Source organism: Elephas maximus, chromosome 5, assembly GCF_024166365.1.
Source record: "Elephas maximus indicus isolate mEleMax1 chromosome 5, mEleMax1 primary haplotype, whole genome shotgun sequence".
Classification (NCBI taxonomy): Eukaryota; Metazoa; Chordata; class Mammalia; order Proboscidea; family Elephantidae; genus Elephas; species Elephas maximus.
The window spans coordinates 24,776,702-24,800,532 of record NC_064823.1 but is presented as its reverse complement, the minus strand read 5'-3'; the positions used below and the strand labels follow the sequence as shown (position 1 = coordinate 24,800,532).

General features: G+C 35.4%; 1 protein-coding gene across 8 annotated transcripts in view; it reads left to right on the top strand.

Annotated features, from left to right (window-relative positions):
- The window catches only part of BLTP1 (bridge-like lipid transfer protein family member 1), a 237,041-nt gene that overhangs the window by 168,796 nt on the left and 44,414 nt on the right, over nucleotides 1-23,831 (top strand). For all 8 annotated transcript variants that reach the window (XM_049885396.1, XM_049885390.1, XM_049885394.1 and 5 more), the window contains 8 exons: nucleotides 2,026-2,270; nucleotides 4,834-4,939; nucleotides 11,740-11,837; nucleotides 12,527-12,712; nucleotides 13,772-13,940; nucleotides 17,009-17,220; nucleotides 18,452-18,650; nucleotides 21,794-21,853. In XM_049885396.1, coding sequence (XP_049741353.1) covers nucleotides 2,026-2,270; nucleotides 4,834-4,939; nucleotides 11,740-11,837; nucleotides 12,527-12,712; nucleotides 13,772-13,940; nucleotides 17,009-17,220; nucleotides 18,452-18,650; nucleotides 21,794-21,853 — 1,275 coding nt within the window. The remainder of the gene's footprint in view (nucleotides 1-2,025; nucleotides 2,271-4,833; nucleotides 4,940-11,739; nucleotides 11,838-12,526; nucleotides 12,713-13,771; nucleotides 13,941-17,008; nucleotides 17,221-18,451; nucleotides 18,651-21,793; nucleotides 21,854-23,831) is intronic.

Sequence of the window (23,831 nt, the reverse complement as noted above, 5' to 3'; positions counted from 1 at the left end):
AGATTCTTTGGAGTTTTCTATGTAGATAGCTATAGCATTTGTAAGTAATGACACTTTTTTTCTTCCTTTCCAACTTTTATGCCTTTTAGTTCTTTTTATTATTGTGATGGTTAGGACTTCTACAATAATATTCAGGAAAAGGGATATTGTAGGCATTCTTATATTGTTCTTGTTTTGTAAGGGAATGAGTGTTTCACCCATGAGTATAATGTTTGCTATAGGTTTTTACTAGGTTCCCTTTATCAGATTAAGAAAAACTACTTCTGCTTTTAGAGTGCTAAGAGTTTCTATGAAGAACAATTGGTGAATGTTGTCAGCACTTTTCTCTGCATCTGCTGAAATGAATTTTTTTCCCTTTGTTCTGTTAACATGATAAATTACGTTGTTGTTAGGTGCTGTTGAATTGATTCCAATGCATAGCGACCCTGCGTACATGGAACAAAATGCTGCCCGGTCCTGCGTTACATTAATAGTTTTAAAAACATTCATATATACACATATATGATTGCACATTTACATTGTCTAGTTACGTATGTGTGTATATGTGTTTATTCACACTCCTGGCATTTTAGACTTTATTAGGAAGTTCTGGACCTTTGTACTACCAGAAACAGAAGTGCTCTAAAGTGAGTTTCTAGATTTGGCAGAGTCAGAAGTATTAGGCCTTCAGATAGTGAAGGCCAGAACTGACAATAAGTTAGACTCATTTGGGCCATTTATTCAGGGCATCCATGAAATACTAGGGTCAACCAAAGAAGCAAGTCAAAAGCCAGATGGGCAGTTTAGGACTAGGAAGATATAAATATTTAAGCAGAGTAAACATATCGTTGAATATCCAGACAGGTAGAAAACCACAATTCTGTTTGAAATGAAGGAAAGTTACAAAGAAAAGAATGACTGCTATAGTGATAAAGGATGATCCCATAACTTATGCCTAGGATTACTTCAACCTTAGTGTTTTCATTTGGTGATGCTCAGGGTAGTGGTAGTTACAGCAACAGTGCCAGACATTCCCCCTGCAGCTTACAAGTGATAGCCATTGAGTCCTGGTTGTAGTACTGAGTTAGAGGTGATCAGGGCAGTCGTGACCTATCTGGCCATTCACAGAGGCAGCAGTTGGTGAGGGGGCATTGCTGTCTATTTATGACTCATTGCCAGATGCAGACATTATTATACAAGTGAGTGTAATGATTGTGACATACAAAAAGTGATCTTTGATTAGTACTTTGAAAAAAAGTATTATTTTTGGCTCAGTTGAGAGCACTAGGAATATATAGTTAATTATAAATCTATATGAAGACAGAATAGGCTATTTAATGATGTGTGAGTGGAGAGAACTGGTAATGTACAAAAGAGTATTAGTAGATTTTGCTGGTTGGAGAGAAGCATGTGCATCTAGATTACATAGCATATGTAATGGGCAAGAACAGATCTTGATTTTAATAAGGCTTTGGCTGTTCCTTCATGCCTTCCTAGATAGTTGGGGAAATACGGGCTAAATAGCAGTACAGGTTGTATATTCATAACTCTTTGAACAACTATGTGCTAGATTGTTGATTTCAGTGGTTAGGACCAACAATAAACTAAAATTCATACTATACCCTTAATTGATATATGGTTCCACTAATAATTACTGTTAAGATCAAAGATGCGCGTGTTCGTAAAATTTTATACTTTATGCAAGTTTTCAGTGAGTACAATTTAATTGTATTGGCAGTTTTCACTATTATCCTACAATGAATTGGGATCAAGAGACAAGTTGTTAACTGCTCACTGTTCTCTAAATAATCACTGTGGATTGGCAATTAAAAAATAATATATATGTTTGTGTGTATATATATATACATATTTGCTCGTGACTATATTTATAGATAGGAATATTTTAGAAGCAAGTTAAAAAATATTTTCATATTTTTCAAGTTAGATTTTGGGATAGCCATACATTTTTCTTAGACATCATTTTTGGAACAAAGTGAGGAATGAGTGAGTGAATGAACAAACAATAACTTCTCTTATTTCTTCCAGGTGCACAGACAAGGTTTACATTTGAGCTGCCGAATCACAGATTGCGTTTTACTTCAAAAGTTTCTGCCACAGATATGTCAACCATTCCTCCTTCTGCTAGTCTTAACCTTCCTCCTGTTACTATGTCAGGGAAATACATAATGGAAGAACATGACAGTTACTCAGATCAGGTGTGGAGTATAGATGAACTGCCTTCTAAACAAGGGTACTATTTACAGGGAAATTATCTACGTTGTGTTGCGGAAGTAAGTTTACTTTTTTATTTTCTTGCCTTTTGTAATTTAGGAGTCTTCAAGCTTTTATGTGTACCAAAATATTTAGTGATCGAAACTCTTCAGGTAAATCATTTTTTCATACCCAAGATCTCTATACTGAATTAGCTTGCGTGTGTGTGTGCATGTGTATGTCTGTCTCTCCTTGAATTTTATTTGTACGTGCTTTTTTTTTATAGCAGTCATCTTTGAATTCACATTTCTTATATTGGTTATCACATCTATCTCTACAATATTTTCATGGCCCTTTTGATTATAAAAACTAAATAGCAGCTAACGTTCATCGAGTGCTTTATATGCATTGACTTGTATGGTCCTTAAAACTGTGAGTAGATATTTCTTCTCATCTTTATAGGTGAGGAAACTGATCCTTAGTGTTTACATGATTTGCCCAGGCATAACTAATTATTAATGTCAACGAAATGTCATATAGAAAGATAAAGTAATTACAGCAGAATTCACAGACTAATTTCTATACTAAGGGAAGATGAAAGTTGACATACCTGATTCCATCATTATTTTTTCACTTTATATTTGTATAATGGTTGAAGTTTAAAAAAACATTTGGATACTTGTTTTTCATTTGATTTGTGGGAAGAAGGTCATCGGTTACTATCCTAATTTGATAAGTAGAAAATTGAGGCTCAGAGAGAACTTGATACTCAAGTCTCCCAACTGTCAGGTCTGAGATATAGGAATCACACCTCGTGGGTCCCCTCCTTACTGGAGGAGTCTCTCTTCCCGACACTCTCTGCTGTCTCTCAGCTTACTTTGTCTGTCAGTTTTCCAAAAACAATCGCAACCTTATCGAAAGGCCATTTGCCAGCTATTTGTTTAATAAATTTTGCTCTTTAGAACCTGAAACATCTATTTAAAGAAAAAGCACTTTAGGTTCTTCGATAGGAATATTACAGCTACAGCAAACATTTTTAAGTCTGTTTTCTCTTCTTTAGGCCCTATTTGCCCTAGCATCACTCTAAGAGTTGGAATTTCTGTATGTGGGGGCAAAAAGTGTACGAAAAATAGCGTGCAAGAGTCTAGTAATTCAAAGCTTTAGGGATAGAATATAAAGTATATTTCATTTGTACTTTCTACTCTGAGAAATAAGTGCCCCAAACTCTAGTTTAGCAATACTCTTATTAATGCTTCATTTGACAGAAAATGATCTAGTGCAGTATATTCCGTAATTCATTACTAATATCAGATATTAGGAAGGCACAAAGTTTATAATTGGACAGAAGACAGTCCCAAGTTCAGTAAGAATGCAATTAATAACAAACCTTTGAAAGAATCTAAAGTTATATCCCTCTTAGAATTTGCTGATTTCGCCTCGGCCTTAAATAGAAAAACATGAAAATCATCTCTGCCCCTCCCCCCCCCTTTTTTTTTTACTACTTTATACAAAATGAAAGTGCTCAGGCTTTATGGAGCGTCTGTAAACTGCCAAACCTGTTTCGCACTTGTAATTTTTTTTATCAGAGTGTGAACCCTGTTAAATGTGAATGTGAAGCATTTACCTGAAGCATGAAAATGGGTAATCTACTTTTCCTGTAAAATTTGACTTCAGTTATTGATTTATTAACTGATGCTTGCCAGAAATTTAATACCTTATACTAATTGGAAGACATATATTTTATTAAAATTGAATTGGGTATATCTGACTTTCTAATTCACTTAAATAGAAATCTCATTAGAGCTGACTTTTGATGTGTTTATTCATGGCTCAACCCTTAGCAGCTAATGTAGTACACAGAGGTGCATGGGTAATAAATATTTGACTGAGTAAAAACATTTACTGTCACTTATAACAATACCTGCCCCTGGTTCCAAGACCAACAGGCAGTCATTAAAAACAAGTTTTACCCTAGACAAAATTTTAATTATGAAATTAGTTGATTGGCAGTTTAAACTCACCCAGCAGTAGTGCAGAAAAAAAGGCCTGGCAGTCCGTTTCCATTAAGATTGTTATTCTTAAAAATGTTAAGTCAATTTCAACTCATAGCCCCCCCACGTGACAGTAGAACTGTCCCATAGGGTTGTCTTGGCTGTAGTATTTACGGTCACAGATCACCGGGTCTTTTTTCTGTGGAGCTGCTGCCGGGTTCGAACTGCCAACCTTTTGATTAGCAGCCAAGCACTTAACCATTTGCACCAAGATTACAGCCAATAATACCCTATGGGACAGTTCCAATATGTAACACATGGGGTCGCCGTGAGTTGGGATTGACTTGAAGGCCATCGCTACCAAAAACAACATAGTTAAAATATAATTTTAATTTGTTTTCAAAAGATTTCTCACACCTTATTGACTCTTTTTAAGGGGGGGAGAAAAGCACTTTGGGAATGGCCCATAACAGATGCCAGTAAATTATTAGGGAATATGAATATTTTTAATTTCCTTCAAGATATTGATTTAAATGCTGTGTAGATAATTCTTTTTCCTCAGAGCTTGAGATGACTCATATTTGAAAAAAAGATATATTTAAAATTAATATAGTCAATAGTGTTAACCTAAAACTCTGATTTTGTTTGGCAGGTTGGTTCCTTTGAACATAATCTCACAACTGATCTTCTAAACCACTTGGTATTTGTACAGAAGGTGTTCATGAAGGAAGTTAATGAAGTAATACAAAAGGTTTCTGGTAAGCTGATGTAGTACTTTACAGAATTAAAAAAAAAAAAAAAATCCGTTGCAGTTGAGTCGATTCCAACTCATAGCGACCCTACAGGACAGAGTAGAACTGGCCCACAGGGGTTCTAAGGAGCAGCTGGTGGATTCAAACTGCTGACCTTTTGGTTAGCAGCCGAGCTCCTAACCACTGTCTTCATCAGCTGTATGATGCTCCATGTATCTGTGGTATTTATTACCTGAGTATTGATAATATCATTTTGATATAAATGTTGAGTAACTCCCTAGCAACTGTGCATTTCTCTTCTGGCTTCTGCACTTACAGATTCTTTGCTTATTATTTTTATCATTTTTAATATACAGATTTAAGATTCATATACTTCACAAAGGTCCTCTACCTTAAAAAAAATTTTTTTTAAAGTATATCTGTTTTCCAGATTAATATTACTTGGGAACAAAATTTAGACAACTATTAAGAATTCTTTCTTTATCTATACCGAATGGTGACTCTATGCTGGCTACATGGTAAATTGTCTAAAGCAACCTAATTGTATTTTTGCCATGCCTCAAGAGTAAATTTCATTTGAGCTTCTTAAATACGATTTAGCATTAAATATATATTTGATTATGAAGTATTTAATTGAATTTTAATTCAGGAGCTAAAGTTTTAAGAGGAATTAGGATGGGAAACACATTGACTCTGTAACATCGAAGCTGAGTATTTCTAGTATGAATATAATTATGTTGAAAGAATACATTGGCACCAAGAGGAATTTCTTCATGCTCATGGATTGATTCATTCATTAAACAGATTTACTGAGTACCTGTTATGTGGCAGGCACTGTGATTCTCTGCTTTCATGACATTTGTTATCTATCAGGGAGGCAAGTCTAAATAAGTAAGTATTCAGTTACAATTTTGATGAGTTCTTTGAATGACAAGAATAGGGTCCAGTGAGACTGTATCACAGGAGAGCCTAATCTAGCCTAAGGATTCCAAGTAGGTCCCTCTACTTGGAGAACATACCCAGGATTTTAGGTGACCCATTTACTTGGTTAAAATCACATTAGAACATTGTGATGTGAATGTTGTTAAGAATATTTCAAGCTGGTAAATATTTATGTTCCAAAGATTATTTTGAAGGCTATTTTACTACCAAATATGTATAATTAAAAATTAAGGTAACAGACTCTTATATTTATTAATCTTGTATCTCTCATAGGCAGAAGCTAGTGTTACAGAGTTCATACTATCAAACTGTCACTGTAACCATTCCTTAAGGTCATTTTGATAAAAGAGAAAAGCTTTTCCTAAGCTTTGGATTGCAGTCAGCTAGGAGATACAAGTATGTCCCTAGTTCATATAAAGAATGAATGATGGCAAAGAGGACTGGACATTAATATTTTGACCGTGAATACTTAACTAACTAATCATAATGAAAAATAGGAAGATCAGGTTATGGTGCCAGAGTAATTTAGTGACTGGACCTGAACCATTCCATCCTTACTGTAGAGACAAGTAGAAACCCTAGGACGAGACCTGAGATGTATGTATGTATCATCTAGCTGGCCGCAGGGCCTGATGAAGCATAGGCATTTTGCCATACGGTCATGATCAGTAGACATAACAGAATACTGAGAGGGGAGTGCTTTGAATCCTTGTAGCCCAAGTTTCTCAGTACTCTAATCTCTGTATTTCTTTCCTACTGACTCCCATAATCGTCATAGATATTTTCCTAATTTTTAAAAATGTTTATACTTTTTCCCTCATATTTTCCTTCTTGTTACATTTAGCTTTAAAACATCTTCTGTTGTACAGTAAGACTTATGTTCACAACAATCATTGTTTGTTAGGAAAATGCTTTTTTGAAGAACTCATTTTTATAATCTTATTTGCCTATAGAGAATTGATAGCAGATCCTGGGTTTTAGAAGGATATAGGTATACGCTGAAGGAGTGAAAAGAAGAAACCTATTTTGGGGTATGTTTTGGGGGTATGTATGGCCATCTTTAGAGAACTTGTGGCACAATGATTAAGAGTTCGGCTGCTAACCAAAAGGTTGGCAGTTCGAATCCACTAGCCGCTCCTTGGAAAACCTGTTGGGTTCTTCTACACTGTCCTGTAGGATCACTATGAGTCAGAATTGACTTGACAGCAACGGGTTTGGCTTGGTTTTTTTTTTTGGTTATGGCCATCTTAGAGGAAAACCTGTAAAGAGGTTACCTTCTTAGAATTGGGCCAGTTATGTATTTAATTCATAAAGAGGTGAAAAACTGTATAGTTAATGTGAATAATACAACAGTGTCTCTGATATTTCTATAAAGTAAAATTATTTTGTAAGTTGCTGAGCTTTTTCTTTTAAATTTTAAGAAAATTTCTTTCTGAAACTAGATAGAACATGTTTAAGACAGTGATAGATCAGCCCAATGCAAATATTCTTTTAAAATGTGCTAATTCATCAAAATGTATCTCTTCAGAGATGAATTATTAAATGAACCTACACTGAGTAGGTTTTTTGCAAAGCAATTTTGCCGTAAGAAGATAGGGACCCTCACAAATCTCTGGTCTTGGCTTAGAGCCTTTGTTGTTGTTAGGTGCCGTCTAGTTGGTTCTGACTCGTAGTGACCCTGTGTATAACAGAATGGAACGTTACCCAGTCCTGCGCCGTCCTCACAGTCCTTGCTGTGTTTGAGCCTGTTGTTGCGGCTGCGTGTCAGTCCATCTTGTCAAGGGTCTTCCTCTCTTTGCTAAACCTCCGCTTTACCAAGCACGGTGTCCTCCAGGGACTGGTCGTTCCCCATAACATGTCCAGAGTAAGTGAAGTGTAGTTTCACCATCCTTTCTTCTAAGCTGTGAATTCTAGCTGTGCTTCCTCCAGGACAGATTTGTTTGTTCTTCTGGCAAAAAAGCAGTCCATGATATATTCAGTATTCTTTGCCAGCACGTTAACTCAAATATGTCAATTCTTCTTCAGTCTTCCTTATTCGTTGTTCAGCTTTCACATGCATATAAGGTGATTAAAAATACAATGGCTTGGGTCAGGTGCACCTTAGTCTTCAAAGTGACTGCTTTCTAACACTTCAAAGAGGTCTTTCGCAGCAGATTTGCCCAATGCAATACGTTGTTTGATTTCTTGACGGCTGCTTCCATGGCATTGGTTATGGATCCAATTAAACGAAATCCTTGACAGCTTCAATATTTTCTTCATGTATCATGATGTTGTTTATTGGCCTAGCTTCTGTGGTGCAATGTTTAAGCACTTGGCTGCTAACCGAAAAGTTGGTGGATCAAACCCATCACCTGCTCCATGGGAGAAAGACGTACCAGTCTGTTTTCATAAAGATTACAAGTTACAGCCTTTGAAACCCTACAGGGCAGTTCTTCTCAGCATATAGGATCACTATGAGTCAGAATCAGCTCGATGGCAATGAGTATTAAAGCCTTATCAGTTTAGAGTATTGGTATTAGAATATTCAAAATATAAGGGTGCCTAACAATATAAACCCTAGTGGTTAAGACTTCGGCTGCTAACCAAAAGGTTGGCAGTTCAGATCCACTAGGCGCTCCTTGGGGCAGTTCTACTCTGTCCTATAGGGTCATTATGAGATGGGAAGGACTCAATGGCAATGGGTTTGGTTTTTTTTTTAACAATGTAAAAATCTAAGATTATTTAAAATATATTTAAAACATTGATTCTTTGAGAAAAGGTGATTTAAGAGAATGTGAAAAGGTGAAAAGCTTGCATTTAGACTATCAAAAGAAATAAGTAAACTCTTTAATAACATAGAATGAAGATTTCACTGATTCAAGGTGAGTAAAAACTCTAAAAAGAATACGTCTTTACCTAAGTAAAAAGAAAAATAAAAAGGGAACAATATTAAGGAAATGGACATTGATAAGATATTTGCCAGTAGCTTGCCCTGGAGGCACAGTGTTAAGAGCTCGGGTGCTAACCAAAAGGTCGGCAGTTCAAATCCACTGGCTGCTCCTTAGAAAGCCTGTGAAGCAGCTCTACTCTGCCCTATAGGGTCACTATGAGTTGGAATCCACTCAACAGCAGTAAGTTTAGAATAGCTACAGAAAAGATAAGCCTCTCTGACCAAATTGTGTTAAAATCTGCAGGTCCAGATAATACACATGCAAGTTTTTTAAAAGATTGAATGAAGGAACTCTCGGAACCTCTGAGAGTGTCCTTCAGTAAGTTATGGGAGCCAAGAGAGGTACCTGAACACATGAAAAATGTGGTACCTAAGTTAAAGAAGGGTAGGAAGAAAGTCCTTAGGAACTTACAGCCTGATAGCTAATCTAGACAAAGTACCAGACCATTTATACTTAGGAAAAACATTTTTTAAAAGCACGTTCCTAAACACAGTTTTTGTTAAGTAAATGCTAATACGGTTCAGAAGTTTGTCAGGCTAACTATATTTCAGAATAGCTCTTAGTAGGTTAATAGCTTAACCAGGTATAATGATGTAACACACCATATTTGTGCCAAAGCCTGAAATAAAACTTGATTGACAGACACAAAAGTAGCTAAGATCACACACATACACACACACACAGAAAGAGAATGATTGTTGTTTTTTAAAGGAAGAACATGCAAGTAAATTAAGCTTTTCTTTAGGTTTCTTTTTTTTTTTTTTTTTTTTAGTTAGAGAAGATACCAAAGTTATTCATTATTTAATTGAGAAAACAGAAAAGACAAAGCCAACTTCCAAAATAAGACTCATGCAATTCTTATTTGATCACACATGTTGTGTTTTTGTGCACCTCATGAATGCTCTTCAGTCACCTGGAACATGCTCCTGCCAATGGAGCCATGGAAGAAACAAGGAACTCTTGGTTTAATTTCACTCATCCTGTTAGAAAGTATCCAGAAATAAGTAGGGTCAAACACTTTTTAGTGGTAGTACCCTAAAAATTCTCAAAATGTAATACTTGCTCCATATAATCCCTTTCCCTCCAGAATATAATATGATTCATTCTGTATTTAGAGTAAGAAATTGTATCTCTGAAAATATGAAAGAAGAAAGACTCAAATCTGTTAAATAGTTGCTGAGAATTTATAAAAACATGACTCCTAGCTAGGAGTTGAGGAAGTTGAAAGAAGTATGGATTATAACTTAATTTTCAGGCTTAGGGGACTTATACTTTCATTAGAAAAATCAGATATTTGTACATATAATAATCTAGACCTTTAAACAAAGTATAAATTAATGGCATAGGCAAGCACTGTAAGTTTAAAGGTGACCGAACACTTTTTAGGTAGTGTTATCATTGAAGACTTCATGTTTGTAGAACTAATTTGAGCTGGTAATTTGAGTGAGTTCTTTTTGGTGGTTGAATGCGTTTCAGAAAGAGAAGTACAACAGTTTGAGTAGGGAAAAGTAGCAAGAAACTGGGAAAGAAAGGCACATATATTTGCTGAGAAGGAAGTAACAATTAATTGCATGAGGAAAAGGATGAAGACTTATAGTAGTTGTTGTGAGGAGTGTGTTGAAGAAATGAGAAAAAATGAACATTTAGGTCACCAAACAGCATAGCTGCTTAATCGTATTCAGCAAACACTTAGTGAATAAGCAGGCTTGGATAAGAGTGATTGTGGACTTGTGGTAGGTACATTTTCTCTGTCTTACCTTAGATGTAACTTCTATCTCTGCCTGTTTCTGTACCTTTCCTCCTGTATTCTTCTATTCTGGTAGAAAACTGAAGTATATTTTTTTCATGATACTAATTGAATAGATTTTGTCCCCTAGTTTAAAATACAAAAGCCCATAAAAGATTAATTTCTCAAAACACACAAACAAAACCTACTTTTTACCTGTTTGCTTCTTAGTGCTTTTGAGATAACCCAAACCAAACCCACTGCCATCGAGTCGATTCCAACTCATAGCGACCCTATGGGACAGTAGAACTGCCCCATATGGTTTCCAAGGAGCACCTGGTGGATTCAAACTGCTGACCTTTTGGTTAACAGCCATAGCCCTTAACCACTATGCTACCAGGGTTTCCAAATGAGGTAAAAGAAAAATAAATAGAGAGAGAGTTCCTAGTAGGAAAAAATGCCCCATCCTACCTATACAACCTCACAGGGATATGCTAAACTCAACATACATAAATAATAATAATATTTAGTTAGGATTTTTGAAAGATAAGCATGCAGAAAAGTTTTCTTATCAAAGGAAAGAGCAGTAGAAATAGAATTTGGATATTAAAATGTCAGAATATTAGTTCTCGAATTCCACACTGTCTAGGCAACAAAATGTCCTGTTGATAGGAACTTTATTTTACCTCCTTGAGCTCCCTCACCCCTCCTGTGAAAACTTTTTTTTTCACAAATTTACAGGACAGATTTTTGCTGTCACACTCTTTATTATCAGCACATAACACCTTACTTTCCATTTCCCCAGCGTTATATTTTCTTTCATTCTTCTTTGTTTTCAGCACATCTAAATACAAATGACAAAGTTTACATTTTTCATTGAAAAAAATCAGTTTACTTTTTCCCATAAGATATATTTTTTCTGAGATGTGTAATCATATAAACTATATGTATAATGTTTTAAGTCTTTCTAAAATATTCTTAGTAAATGTCTGTATATGAAGAATATTATCCCTATACATGTGTGTATATATATATGTATGTATCTACTTCAGTGAAGTGTAACTTGGCCAAAGATCCTGTTAAATATTGGGCCAATGGTCAGGAAAAATAAAATAATAGCTTATTATATGTGGAGTTTTCAAATATGTAAAATAGTTTTTCTTTTTAGAGAAATTGCCCCAAACTCTCAATTATTTAACCTTTTCTAGGTGGGGAGCAGCCTATTCCTCTATGGAATGAACATGATGGAACAGCAGATGGAGATAAACCTAAAATTCTCCTGTATTCACTGAATTTGCAGTTTAAGGTAACACGAATAATATTTTAAAGTATTTTCTGTTAATACGTGCTTGTTGTAGAAAATTCTTATATATAAATATATTAAACTGAAAATAAAAATGAAGTATAACCACATCCACTCAGAGAAAAGCCTTAACAACTGGTTGAGTGTCCAAGATTTTTTTCTGCTCATTTTTATATATGCATATTTTATGTGTTTTTTAAATTCTTGGATACTTTTTTCATGTCAGACCTTTTAGATTGACTTTATCTTTAGTACAGCTGTATTATACAGTTCTAGTAATTTGTTTAACCCGTCCCCTTCTGGCAAACATTTCAATTTTTTAAAATTTATTGCTGTTATAAATTGTTCTGCAAGAATTTTTTTTGTACACTTTTCCAATTAAAAATATCTTGATAGAAACTGTAATATTCTTCTTAAAAAGAAAAATGATCCTTACCAAATAGATATTTAACCGTAATTAATGTATTTAACTTGTGAACGTTCTACATATTAAATACAAAATAGTTAAATGAAATTTAAGCCCCTACCTAATATGAGAATGTTGCCAGTTTTATCAGCTCATTAGACATATACCCTATACCTGTTTTGAAACGTGACTATTTTATTTATTGTATATTGAAAGATTGCATTTGAATGGATGGTACATTGTTGACTTAAGATACTCCTTTTCCTCCTAACATGTAATCTTCTAGGGTATTCAAGTAACAGCCACTACACCATCAATGAGAGCTGTGAGGTTTGAAACTGGCTTGATTGAACTAGAACTTTCAAACCGACTTCAAACCAAAGCTTCACCAGGAAGTAGCAGCTATCTGAAACTATTTGGTAAATGCCAGGTAGATTTAAATCTGGCATTAGGACAAATTGTCAAACATCAGGTGAGTCCAGAATATACTGATATTAGTAGGACTATGGCTTTTAATTTTTGCACATCAATTTGAACTACCTTATGTAATTACTATATTTAAAGAAGTGTTTAGTCTAAGTTCTTAAAATTTCTGATTGTAAGTTCTAGTAAAAACTCACGAAAGAAGGCATTTACAATTTTATGGTGGCATTCCACTGAGCATTGTGGCAGTGTATTGTTATAAAAAAAAAAAAAATTTTTTTTTTTTTATAGTGCAGTGGAAATGCAATCATGTGAAATTTAATCCAGTATTGTCATAAATATTTCCTTGTATTTTTTCAAATATTACTTTTTTATTTCAATGCCTGTACTAACATTGGTCAGTTCTTAAAATGTTATTAAGTTTATTAGCTGCTCTGTAGAATATCGGCAAGTTTTGCGTACCATGATGTTAAAGCATATAAAATCAAAACAATAGTCAGCAGTTAGTCAGATTCTCTATTTTATAAAAATTAAATTTCACAGCTCATCAGGTTTTCTTTTTCTTTTCTTCTTATTTGTTTTATTTCATTTTGTTTTTACTTTGTTAAAAATTGTTTTGTAGGTTTAACCTTTTCTGAAACCTTCTTTGATTTGAAGAACCAAGTAAAAGAATGCGAGTCACACTTTCAGATATGAATATCTGTAGTTTGTGGGGAAAAATGAACAAAAATTTCTTGTCCTCTCTAGAAAAACATTTTTTTTTTAAATAGAAACACATTTTGAGGGAATGAAGGAGAATTTGATTATTTTGAAGTATTTAATAATACATTGCCATTCAGACTATGAACCTCACCCTAGCTTTCATATGAATTTTATCTACGATTTCATAATTTACTTCTTGTATGGCTCTGCACAGTGTATTTTAATTTCAGGTGCATGTGGTACAGAGTATAAAGAATGTATCATTGACAAATAAAATTGAGAAAAATGTAGTTTAGTTCTTTTTGGGAACCATACTATTAATGATGTTAAAATTTTTTTGTAATAAGTAATACTTAAAATATATTTTCCATTATTTGATTTTATTGAGCTTTAAATTTTATTTTAGGTTTACGAGGAAGCTGGTTCTGATTTTCATCAAGTTGCCTATTTTAAAACCAGAATTGGATTAAGAAATGCTCTCCGAGAAGAAATCAGTGGTTCTTCAGACAGGGAAGCTGTGCTTATTACTTTGAACAGACCGATTGTTTACGCACAGCCTGTAGCCTTTGACAGAGGTGAGAGCAAGTCCGCCATTACTGTCTTCTAGGGTTTAGAAATTCTTTGGTAATGCTGGGTAAAAATCATCTATAGTTATTTTGCTTTCTAAGTGGATACACAGGAGTGTCTGATTCAGAGTTTTCATTGTAATGCTGAGTCTTTTGGTTTGGGAAACTAATGGACGCATTTGTGTTTTGCCACCGTGTTTACTCATTCATGCTATAAACATTTATTATGTACCATCTAGAAATAGATACAAAGATAAAAAAGAAAGTCCCTATCTTTAAGGAACTCTTAAGTCCATTTGGAAACAGATAAAGTAAAATACAGAGTGGAGTTAGTTTAGAGGTGTATGTTCCAGGAGCCCTGGGAGCCTCTAACTTACAGGAGGAAATTATACTTGAGATAAAATGTGAAGTTAGGAGTTCACTAGAGAAATGAGGAAATAAAGCTTCTCTCACTTACCTTTGTAATAGCCTAGAATAGCCCCGGGCATATAGAAAGAACTAAATAAATATCTGCCAAATGAGAGAGAGAATATCAATGAATGAAGGTACATGAGCACAGGGGCCTAAGAAAATGTAGTAACAGCTTTCATAAAAGAAAATAATTGGAAATAAGTCTGAGCAGGTAGAAAAGGTCTAATTAATTGGGCAAATATGTTTGAATTTTACTTAGAAGTAATGAGCCATTTAGGAAGCCACTTAAGATTTAAAGGGAAGTGGACATAGGCTGATGATAAGATTGTTAGAATATTGCCCTTTTAGCAAATGTTATGGATAACATTATGTTGTATTGCTAAATCAAGTGCATATTTTTTCACTCCTTATCTTACTGACCTTTCATTAGCTTTCAAGAACTCCTTAGAGTACTTTCTACTCCCGGCTTCCATGACACAACACCTTCTTGCTTTTCCTTCTACCTTTCTGGCCCCTCCATCTTTATCACCTTTTTAAGGTTCTCCTTTTATAACCAGTAACTAGTTGGCCGTTGAGTCGATTCCAACTCATGGCAACCTTGTGCTCCATAAGGTTTTCCATGGCTGCTTTTTTTGGGTAGACCACCAGGCTTTTCTTCGGAGGCACCTCTGGGTGGACCGGGACTTCCAGCCTTTCAGTGAGCAGCCAAGCACATTAACCGTTTGTACCACCCAAGGACTTCTTCATAAAAGGGGGTCTATTGATGTGAATCCATGATGACTGAGCAAAGGTGGGAATGAAAACTCTGTATATGTTTAGATATGGATCATTTTATTAAAAGTAAATTAGGGGAAATGTTATAGATAATAAGTTTTGTTGTATTGCTAAATCCTGTGCACATTTTTTGATTTCTCATCCTGGTGACCTTTTATCAACTTTCAACAACTCCTTAAAGTACTTTCTACTCTTGGCATCCATGACATAATACTTTCTTACTTTTCCTCCTATATCCCTGACCCCTCTATCTCTTTCTTAGGCTTCTCTTTCTATAGTCTAACATTAAATGAACGTTTTCCTTAAGGTATTGTTCTCAGGAACAAACTCAGATGTCTACATGAGTCACACATACAAGGGAGTGATAGAAACAAACAAACAAAAAAACTGTTGATGTTGAGTCAATTTTGACTCATAGTGACTTTATAGGACAGGATAGAACTGCTCCATAGGGTTTCCAGGGCTTTAATCTTTACTGAAGCAGACTGTCATATGTTTCTCCTGTGGAATGGCTGGTGGGTTCGAACCACTGACCTTTCAGTTAGCAGCCAAGCTGTTAACCACTGTGCCACCAGGGTTAGGCTATGCTATATTGGGAAGTGCATGCCCTACCTAAAAGGGCAATCAAACCATTGGGAAAAAAATCCTTCTGTGGACTTAACAAAACAGATCTGGGGCCAGAACTCCCTCTAGTTTGTGACCTCCGCACCATAGTCTCTCCCTACGCAGTCTTACTCATGCCCAGAGCTTCACTTACAGCATATACGGCTGTGACTCAAGGCTACAGTTTCCAACTGCTTATCTGATGTCTCCACTTGGATCATGAAAAAGCTCCTTAAACTCAGCGTGTCTAAAATGAAACTTATAAATGGTACCACCTTCTCTCTGCTTACTAAGCCAAAAACTAGGTGTCATCCTTGAAATTTCCCTTTCTCCCTGTATTCAGTCTGTCAGGACATGATATTAACAGGTAAACATCTTTTAGGCCTCTCCACATCTCTCTCTTTCAGTCATCAACATCTTGACATCCAAATGTATCATCATTTCTCACAAGCACTTGCCAGTAGCTTCCTTTCGTGCCTCTTAATCCCCATCCTGTCTGCTTCCCACAGCGCAGCCAAATCTGCTATCACTGTCACAACCTTCCCAAAAATACAAAAACAAAAAACTAACTGATTCCCAGAGCTCTTAGTTGCGGCCTGTAGGGCCCTACAAGGTCTGGCCCCACTTACTTCCCCCTTCAGCTTATGTCATACCACCAGCTCCACTATAAGAAGCCCTGGAGATGCAGTGGTTAAATACTCCCCCAGAGAAAAACCTCGTGATCTTGTCCTATAAAGATTATGGGGTTGCTATGAGTCAGAATCCACTTGATGGCACTTAACCACAGCAGTCCCCAACACAGCACTGTCTTAAGTGCTCTTTGCTTATGCAGCCTTTCAGCCTCCCAACCTAGTGAATTCTTCTCTTTGTTCAGACTTAACTCAGGTATTTTTTCTCAGGAAATTCTTATATGACCTCTCTCTCTAAATCAAATCTCTCTAATACATACTCCTAGCATAAGCACCTCTCCTTCAAGAATTTATAACAATAAATAACAGTAAATTCTGTGAAGGAGAGAAAAAAAAAAGGTTTCATGAGGTCAGGGATGGTGTCTGTGTTTGTTATCCCATCCCAGGCATTCAACAAATTGTGGAAGGAAAGGAAAAAGTTTCTTCTTCCTTCTGCCAGTATGCAGTCGCCTACTTTTTTTTTTTTTTTTTTCCCATCAAGTTAACTAGCTCCTCTTAGATCTTTTCTAATTCTAATTCTACAGTCCTCTGGGAGTAATTTCTATTAGTCTTACAGTATTGATTTTAGTGTTCTTTCTACCCTGCCTTAAATATCAAAAGCCGTGCTGTTTTGGCTGAATTATAAGGCTGCCTATGACAATTGGAATGAACAACGCATGGCCTTACATAAGGATATTCATATGGCAACAAAGGAAGTCGTAGATATGCTGCCTGGTATCCAGCAAACATCAGCCCAGGCCTTTGGGACTCTCTTCCTCCAGCTCACTGTGAATGATCTGGGAATTTGCCTGCCTATCACCAATACTGCACAGGTAAAAAAAAAAAAAATTAAAAATCAAGTCATATTCGAGAATTAAGAGCCAGGTATTTCTACCAGCCATTTCTATGTATATAGTACATGAAAAGATTTTTCAGGAGACTAGTTTATAACTTGAGTTCAGTAAATAGCAAGAAAGAATGAACTGCGTCAACCATTACTCATCCACAACATTGTAAATCAGAATCCCTGAGATTTTTCTCTGAAGCACTCTGATGTACCCTAAAAACAGTGATAAGATTGATACCGTTTGATAACTCTTAATTCTTACCTTGGCAACTAAGAAGCTTATTTTTCAAAGTTTGATAACTGTTTACTGTTTGATAACAAAAAAGTCCTTGGCATAGACTTATTTATAAAATGGAAGCAAAAGAACATTTAAGAGTACTACTTAACAGTCTTTAATAACCTCACGTATAATAACCAGAAAAACCAAACTCATTGCCATGAAGTCAATTCTAACTCCTAGTGACCCTGTAGAACTGCCCCAGAGGGTTTCCAAGGCTATGTGTAAATCTTTATGGAAGCAGACTGCCATATCTTTCTCCCGCGGAGCGGTTGGTGTGTTCGAACCACTGACCTCTTGGTGAGCAGCCAAGCGCTTAACCACATTTAATGGTAATGAAACTTCCAAGCTATGTGTAAAAAAAAAGCTATGTGTACAGCTGGATAATGCAAGAACTTTCTCTTCATAATTTAGGACCAAATCTCAGGAACATATATTTGCATGTGTATGAGAAAGAAAAGGCTATGAGCCCATCAGGCCAAGAAGTATCAATTATAACCTAAAATACAGAGATCTCTGTTTTAGCTAGAAAATCTGTAACCAGTTGTTGAATGAGTTTATGTTTAGTGTTTTGTTTGCAGACAGTATTAAAAAAAAAAAAACCTATGGCATGTTTGTGTTTCAGGAATTGAAAAATGGTGGTAGTTTTTAAGGGCATGATGGTCAGGGCTCAAAAGTTATACATACCAGAGGCGTGTGTCATAGTGAGTGCTCATGACTGAAACATGGGCTTGAGATAAAATTAGCCCTTTACAGGAGAAAAAAATGTGTGGCAAATGCATTTCACTTGAGTAATGTTTTGAAGAAGGTATCTTAGCCGCATTTTTAATGAAGATTTCTAGGCTTGGCCCTTTATAGGTTTTTGTTACTGTAAATCTGTGAGGTCTTTCAGGTTAAAATATCCTCGCTTTTTGTCTTATTTCTGGACTGTGTTTTGCAGTCTAATCACACTGGAGACCTGGACACCGGTTCAGCCTTAGTGTTGACCATTGAGAGTACTCTCATTACTGCCTGCTCCTCGGAGTCTCTGGTCAGTAAAGGACATTTCAAAAACTTCTGTATACGTTTTGCTGATGGCTTTGAGACATCGTGGGATGACTGGAAACCAGAAATTCGTGGGGATCTAGTGATGAATGCCTGTGAGTATCTTTTATTTTCTGTATGAGGTTTAGAATTAAAAAAAAAAAAAAACCTTCATTTATAAAACTAAAGAATGTTCAATTATAGGAATTTTTTAGATTTTGTGAAAGAAAAGGCTATTTCTAGTTAGAGATATCAAAATATATTTGTGAAAAACCACAGCTTTCAGTGCTTTGGATAACTAATGTGGCACAAACTAAGTAAGGCATTCTTTTTGATGGTAGAATGTTGGAAGGTTTGCTCAGTCTCTGATTTTTGCTACAGTTGATCCATGAATGATCAATAAAACGTCTTTGTTCTGTGGGGATCATGAAAGAAGGTGATAAGTGTATAAAGATTCAGCTCATCACATAATATAAAACAGGTTATAAATAACAAGGATCAGGAGCTCCATCCCTAATTGATTTTAACATTAAATTTACATCTCCAAATTTGTAGGAATACAGAGTGTAACTTGGGGGAATCCCTCCAATTCCATAATACTCCAAGTTAGTAATAACTAAAACTATATGCGGTTTGGAAAGAATAGGGAGTTTTATTTATTTTAATATTTTTAATAATATGGTGGAATTGATAAAGTATCATTAATCCTAATAATAAAGGAAATTTATATTTGAGGAATTAAAAGGCTGTGAACTAAAATTCCTTTGCCTATCTTGTAAACCAAAATTAACACTTAATTACTTTTTAGGTGGTGATATGCCATTGTTTATACTATCTTTTTTTTCTTCTCCATTAGAAGGATTCTTTTTTTTCCCCCCAGTTCAGGTTTCCTTTGAGAAATGGGAAAGCTTTCCATTATTATTATGTCAAAAATTGAAGTTTTAGCATTCAGTGTCAGCTAAAACTTAGGTGAAATTATTGGTTTTGTATGCCTTACATTTATATTTTTCATAGATAAAATACTAGAATTTCTTTGAAATACTTAGATTACTAAGAACAGTGGGATTAAAATTACTCATGCCTAATGTCCAAAAAGAGCCTTTATCAGAAGACCTTTACAAATTATCGCCTTACCCAGTTGTGTTAGATATGGTCAAAGAAGTCACTGTAACTTATTTATGTATTTTGTTTTTGCGTTTTTTTCTTAATACAAGGCAAAAATGAATTAAAACCTGATTTTTTTAAGATGACATCTTTATTGTCATTGTATTTATTAAAATATATTTTGAAGCATGAAACTATACTATATTTCCTTAACAGTTTACTTTAAAAGGAAAATGCGTAATTACCTAATATTAGGTAATTTTTGAGTCTTTACCTGTGACTCTAAATCAAAAGGATATATAAAAAATATGAACAAATAATAACTCGCCATCTCAGTATATATTCTACCAACAAAGTAGAGCACTAACTTGCTGATGATATTAACCAGAATAAGATATTTTGGGTTTTGGAAGGCACTGACTTTTTTGTGTCATGTTTATTGCTTTGGGTTCTTGTGGGGGAGGCTCACAAAGTAGGTGAGCAGAGTAGCTGTTTTATTGACATTATTGAATTTCCAAATTATACAATGGGCAAATTGGTTTTTATTCTCTGCCACTTTTTGAGAGAGGAAGTACTAAAAGTTTTCTGCCATGTTTTTATTTAATAGTTCTTCCTTTCATTTGGCTTCAGTTGTGTTACTCGTATTTCAAAGTTTTCTGCTCATTCTAGAATTTTTTAATTTGATAGGGAAATGTAGGGTTTTTTTTTTATTATGATTTGTAATTATGTCTATAAAAGTAAATCTTTTGCCCCATAACCAGGTCTGGTTCTTTCTTTATTTACAGTCTTCACCTGAGGCACAGATACCAGTTAGTTCAAAAATATCACTTGGATTTTAAAGTTATTGTGTATCTCTTAAAAAGCTACGTAATAGAAATCTTGACTTAATAACAAATGGACCTTTCCTCCTAAAATAAAATTGTAGTGTTTTTAAGTTGGAGGGATTTTCCTATTTTGAAAATAAGGAAAGACAGGAATTTAATACCATAGTACTTAGACAATGAAAACTCAAATTTGAATAATATTTGAATACCGATTTAGGATTCAGAGTGAATTACAAAAAGGACATTTAATTTAAGATATGTATACTATCAGGTTCATATTGTTATTTGGTTTCAATTAAGGATTACTAAGAAACAGGGCTTCAAACCTCAGTCAGGTTTGACCCTCTGCTAAGAATTTGCATTGCTACCCCAGATATACTGAATCATAATCTGCATTTTAGCAAGATCCCCAGGTGATTCTTAGTTATAAATAAGATAGGATCTACACTTTAACTAGACTCCCAGGTGATGCTCCTGTACACGTAAGATAGAATCTACATTTTAACAAGATCCCCAGCTACACATAAGAATCACCTAGGGGTTTTGTTAAACTACAGAGTCTGACTCAGCATATCTGGGATGGCAGTGCAAATTGTCAGCAGGGGGTCGAAATGGAACAAACCAGTTTGAAACCTTACTAAGAAAGGGTCTTAATTCTGTCTTTAGACTTTACTTTGTTTAAAAGTTGTTGCAAGGACAGTATGTCCTTTACTGTTTAAAATTGAATTTAATTAACCTTTTTTAAAGCTGAAGTTGTTAAACTAAAATTAAGTGGTAGTAAATGTTTCAGTTAAAGTCAGATATGTTCTGAGGATAGTTCCCTGACCTTATGAGATTGACACCATGGCCATCAATCATTTTCTCCCATAAAATGTTCATTGTCAAAGAAGACAGGAATGATGAATCATGGCTGTGACCTAATGTGGCAGTTCTTAGTTATTCAGAAGTCATTTTTAAATCATTTGTATTCTCTAAGTGTCATCCACTCATGGTAGCAGTTGTCATAGCATCCTGGATGCTGGTGGGAAGGCAACTAGAGGTTTAGAATTGGCCAGGTATTGTCACTTAGGTAAGTAAATCACATGCAGAATGTAAAGATGAAACTGCAGTTCAGTTGTTAGTATCATAGAGTAAGATATTTTGAGATGTGGAATAGATTTTAGGAGTCAGCTAAGGTAGCCCTTTCATTTTGTCTGTTAGGAACTGAGACCTAGAGAAGCTAGTGATTCTATTTGTGATTAGGTAATAAACTTGGGGTGAAAAAATTGGAGTGCAATATTTAATCACAGTGTATTTTTATTAAAAACTACTTTTGTGTGATTTTTGTGCAGGTGTGGTTCCAGATGGTACCTATGAAGTATGTTCAAGGACAACAGGACAAGCAGCAGCTGGTAAATTCACACACAGTATTACTTTGGCGACATATGTCAGAATTCTGCCCTTATTTTAATGGTATAAGAATCTTTTATTTAAGCTAATTCTAGTGTTCTGTATTTTTTAGAACTATTGTGTAGTAGTATTTGAACTTTTTATTTACTCAACAGTTATAGGACTGAATGTTTTAGGAAGGAAGAAGATGAGTAAGAAATTTTCTACCAATAAATTTAAGTTCTGATAATGTAGTTAAGGCACATGTAGCAAAATTGCAGTGGAATAAGTGAAAACTATAATAAAATATAAAATGCCAAATCCTATTGAAATTTGCAGGAGGGGGAGAAATTTTCCAAACATGGGAGGGTACTGGCATCAGAGACATCATCATGGAAAAATGAGCAGGGGTTTGAAGGATGGGTAGTATGTTTCTTAACCTAAAACTGGGAGAGACAGGGCAGAGAGAATAATATCAAACATAATGTCAAAATACAGTGTCTAGTCTAAGTTGTCCAATTTGGTTGGAACAGAGTTGTGTGAAAAATAATATGGGAAAAATCTTAAATGCCAAAATACAGAGTTTTGACTTGATTTGGTGGGCAGTGGGAAGCCATTGAATGTTTTTTTGAGCTACAGCACAGGTGATAACAATATCAAAGGGACAGCTTCAAGGATTGAGGAGTGGAGAACCCTAGAAGATAACCACAGAAATAGTAATGTGTCTTAACTAGATGGTAGCACAACATAAATTTTTATTATCTCACTTGGTATAAAATTGGGCAGGGTAAGTGAAAGGGAGACATTTAAGTACTCTTAAGATGTTTTTTTAAGATGTTTAGTAAGGTCCCTGGGTGGCGCAAATAGTTTGTACTTGTCCACCGACCTAAAGGTTGGTGGATCAAACCCACTCAGCAGCGCTGTGGAAGAAAGGTCTAGCGATTTCCTTCCATAAAGATTATAGCCAAGAAAACCCAGTGGAGCACATTTCTACTTTGTAACACATGGAGTCACGTGAGTTGAAATTGACTTGACAGCAACAGGTTTGATTTTTGTGGTAAGATGTTGAGAAGCTGAGTAAGGTTAATAGATTCCCTGTCTCTTCTTTCTATTTCCTCTTATCTTTCCCAAGCTTAGCGACGGTGCTTATCCTGTGTAAGTTATCTCAGCAAACATCAAGTCTACAGGCCCACTGACAGAGAAATGAAAAAGTCAAGGAGCTTTCCAGCAGCAATATTAGAAGGAAAGGGGGATGAGTGGGGCAAACATAGGTAGTGGGGAAGAGGTTCCACGAAAATCTTTGTCAGAACTTTTGTTTATGAGTGACAACAACCCACTCAAACTAGCTTAAGCAAAAGGAAGAGCATATGTAAAGGATATTTCAGGATCATGCTTAAATATAGGAATAGTAGTCAAGAGAAGGAGCTACATCAGTTCAGGGTCCCTTAGGAACTAACTAGATCTCAGTTGTCACCAGGACTCTTTACAGCTCTTGTCTCTCCTCCTCTCTGTGGCTGCTTCATTTTTTCTGACCCCCTTAACACATAGCAGGAAGCATGCCTGCCGATAGCTCATGAGCCTTCCTTACTCCACCCTCCATCACCAAAGAGGGACAGATCTTAAGTTCAGGGAAAGACTCTTATTTTTCCAGCTTTGATCCTCACCTGGACCAATTCTCTAATTAATTATGGCTAATGAGTTGGGGTCATGGCAATTCCTACTTTAGCTGTGGGAGGATGGATCAGCTTTGAAGTTTGGGAAGGAATCCACATTTCACAGGAGAAAAGAAGGGTGCTGTACAAAGGAAACAATAGATGCACACTACATCACGCTGAAACCAGTCCCATATTCTGACATGTCCCTGGATCTAGCTGTGAGAGACATTAGTTATTATATGTGGCCATCGTCTATTGCATTTCTTAAAGATGTTGTTAGGTGCCCTCGAGTCAGTTCCGACTCATAGTGACTCTGTGCACAACAGAACGAATTACTGCCCAGTCC